At 37.1% G+C, this 2991-nt stretch overlaps 1 protein-coding gene across 1 annotated transcript in view; it reads left to right on the forward strand.

The window, feature by feature from the left end:
• Positions 1–814: 814 nt before the first annotated feature.
• The window catches only part of LOC104278509 (FSD1-like protein), a gene marked incomplete at both ends in the record, with an annotated part of 5309 nt that continues 3132 nt past the window's right edge, over positions 815–2991 (forward strand). The window contains 2 exons of the mRNA XM_009875511.1: positions 815–910; positions 1809–1940. Of these exons, the coding sequence (XP_009873813.1) occupies positions 815–910; positions 1809–1940 (228 nt within the window). The remainder of the gene's footprint in view (positions 911–1808; positions 1941–2991) is intronic.

The following is a 2991-nucleotide window of genomic DNA, read 5'->3' on the forward strand; positions in this document are numbered from 1 at the left end:
CTCTGATCAGTAGTGAATGCAGAAGCAGCTGGTTGGACAGCGGTGGCTGGACAATGGCATTTCATCTGCCATTCTAATGTGCCCAAAATTGTCTTTAAACACGCTCAGTTTTAAACAGACAATGAAAAGATTCTGTGTTGAATCAATCAAGACTTGCTATGCTCTTTGTTTCTAAAAGAAACCAATCTGTTCTTGTTTCTCTTACTCAGAGTCCTAATTTCAGTCCTTGCTGGCTGGTCCTTAGTATCTTTACGTAACACCATCATCACAATGCCTGTGGTAAAAGCAGGAAAATTTCACTTTTCTTTGCTAGTGGTTTAACTTTGTGAGTGTAGATGCAATGCGAACAGACAGCGGGCTGAAATACCGATAAATACATCACTTCAAGTTTGTTGAAAACTGAGGAATGTGTGAGCATCCTTAGGGTAACCGAGAGATTCCTTAGACTATGGGACATAATGTTGAGGTTTGCTGTGGATGTTGCGAATGGATAAAATATTTTTCTTGCTTTTTAGCAAACAAGTCGTAAATGGTTATTAAGAAATTACTTATGGGAGGGACCTCTGCAACATATTTTTGGTGGTCTGACTGTTTTTAAGATGTGCTTATTAGTTCCCTTTGCCTTAATTTCCTAAATGTTGTCAAGTAATGTTAGGCTGAGCAGCTTGAAATTCTAAGTACAACCGACTAATAATGTCTTAATTATGGTTAAGACAGGTTTTACTTTTTTTTTTTCATGTATGTTGAAATGGTGATGGTTAAAAAAATTACAAGGTTCTTTTACAACTTCTCTCACTTGTTTTTGTAATTCTAGGAGACTCTGCAAAGGATTGTCTCTACTCTAGCGAACAAAAATGATGAAATTCACAACTTCATTGACATGCTGAACCATACAATAAAAAATGTTCAGGTATATATAATAAGCCTTGTAGGCTGTAGCTGAGAGGGGAGCAAACTGTTTGGGTAGTATGTAAAGGGTGTACTATAAGAATTAAGTTTAAAATATATCTTCTTGTTGAAACCAGATTAAAAAAATATGAATATAAAAATATAAAAAATATTTGGTAGGTCTGTCTCTAGTAGAAAGGTATGGTTTTGCTTCTCATGTGAAAAGCTATCATAGCATTTAATTTGTGTAGAAGAGAGAATTTGAATTTTAATGCAAGATCTCAAATTTGTGTTAGGTGGACTGCTTGGTCTGCCTGACAGACTGGGAAAAATGAGACCATCCTCATAACTGAGAAAAAATTCTTTGCTTTTTCTCTTTTCATTAGTTGCAAATTTTTGGGCTTAAGTTGGACACTAGACCTAATTTTTAGAGCACCTGCACTGGGATGAAGTTTATATTTCTTTAGCATATCAATAAACCCTAAGCCAACTTAATGGCAGAAATGGAAGTAATCCATCAGAACATTAAGCTGGCTTCATGAGTGCAGTTTAAATGAAACCATTTTAGATGGTACTGGAGAACTACCTCCTTACGAATATCTAGCAATCCATATACAGCGGTGAGAGGGAAATCAAGGCCTTTTGGCATGGAATAAAATTGTCAAGTATGTCGGTTCTGTGCAAATTTGTATATCATGGAGTTTTCACGGATTTCATTCTGCAGTGTCCTGGTGTAAAGTCTGCTTAGGATGTGACCATTGTTCCTAATGTTTTTTTGTTTTCGATAAGGTGAGGAGCAGCGACAAGATATCTGGTGGTCAAAGCAAAGTATATTTGGGCAAACAATGAGACTTTCATTCTAAAAGATTATTCTGCTATGTTTCCAGTACAAACTGCAGCAATTTCAATTGTCTTTACAGGTAAACTCTTCCAATGTAATCAGTGAGTTGGATGAAGAATTTGATGGCCTATATTCTATACTGGATGAGATGAAGGGGAGTATGGCCAACACTATTCAGCAAGAAGAGGCTCGTAAAATTCAAGCTCTGCAGGTAATTGTGTAATTACATCCATATATTTTTGCAGCTGAGTAGAACCAATTTTAAACTGTTATTTTAAATCTCATCTGAAAGTGAGATTTTGGTAGTGTTGCAAGAAATACAGTAAGGTAAACATTTTCTTTGATATCAGTACTTCTCTGGTCCCTTTTTCTAGGGTACTTCATGATCTCTAGCATGTTTGTGTCCTCAACATTGTTATGTGGAAAGGAAGTGGTATTATCTCTGGAGCTTACAGGTGGAAAGTAGCTGTATTGGAGCAGAGCTTAGATATGTTTACTACTTTCAAACTAATGGACAGCTTCTGGACTGAAATTGGTTTCTTTCTCCCATTTGGAATATGAGCATCAACCTGTAGGCATGCCTAAGGGATTTTGCTCACACTTGCACTTAAGAGTCAAGAGTCATGGTGGTGTTCTAAGCACAAAGGCTTGTCTCCTGTTAACAAAACCGGCCACCTGCCACTTGTTAGCATGTCTGTATACAGACAAGTTGTATATGCACACTCGAAGATGTATGGAAATTTGTTAGGAACAGGTTGCACTGATGCTGCTAAACCCGCTACGTGAACTTCACTGGCTTATATTTTTGTAGTTTCATGTAGAGGAACCTTTCCAATGAGTTTCAGAGAAACAGAAACAAAAACAGAAACAAAAACGTAACTTCCTGAAACACAGTAGCATGTAGCAAGTTGACGCTAGCTTTCAGAAAGTCTACTTGCTTGGGGCCAAAGCAGAGTTAAATATTTTAAAGAGAAGCTGTCTCTCCAACTTTTTTTTTCTTTAAGTGATCCTAGTTGCAGCGTTCTTCTGTCTGGCTCTTTTTGCTTGTGCAGAGCAATAAGGGAAAAACCTCACTACCTTGTGTCTAGTCAGTTTAAATAAGTTCTAGAAATTGTTTCCTGAAATAAATTCCGCAGGCTTCCTTATAAAGTCTGCTTTATGTTCATCCTTAAAGACTTGGGTGTGAAGCATTCCAGGACTTCTGAGTCCACAATTTAAGCACTTAAGTGCACTTTGCCACATACAGTTTTATCTCTCTTCCG

The sequence above is a fragment of the Apaloderma vittatum genome, unplaced genomic scaffold (assembly GCF_000703405.1).
Source record: "Apaloderma vittatum isolate BGI_N311 unplaced genomic scaffold, ASM70340v1 scaffold9398, whole genome shotgun sequence".
Taxonomy (NCBI): domain Eukaryota; kingdom Metazoa; phylum Chordata; class Aves; order Trogoniformes; family Trogonidae; genus Apaloderma; species Apaloderma vittatum.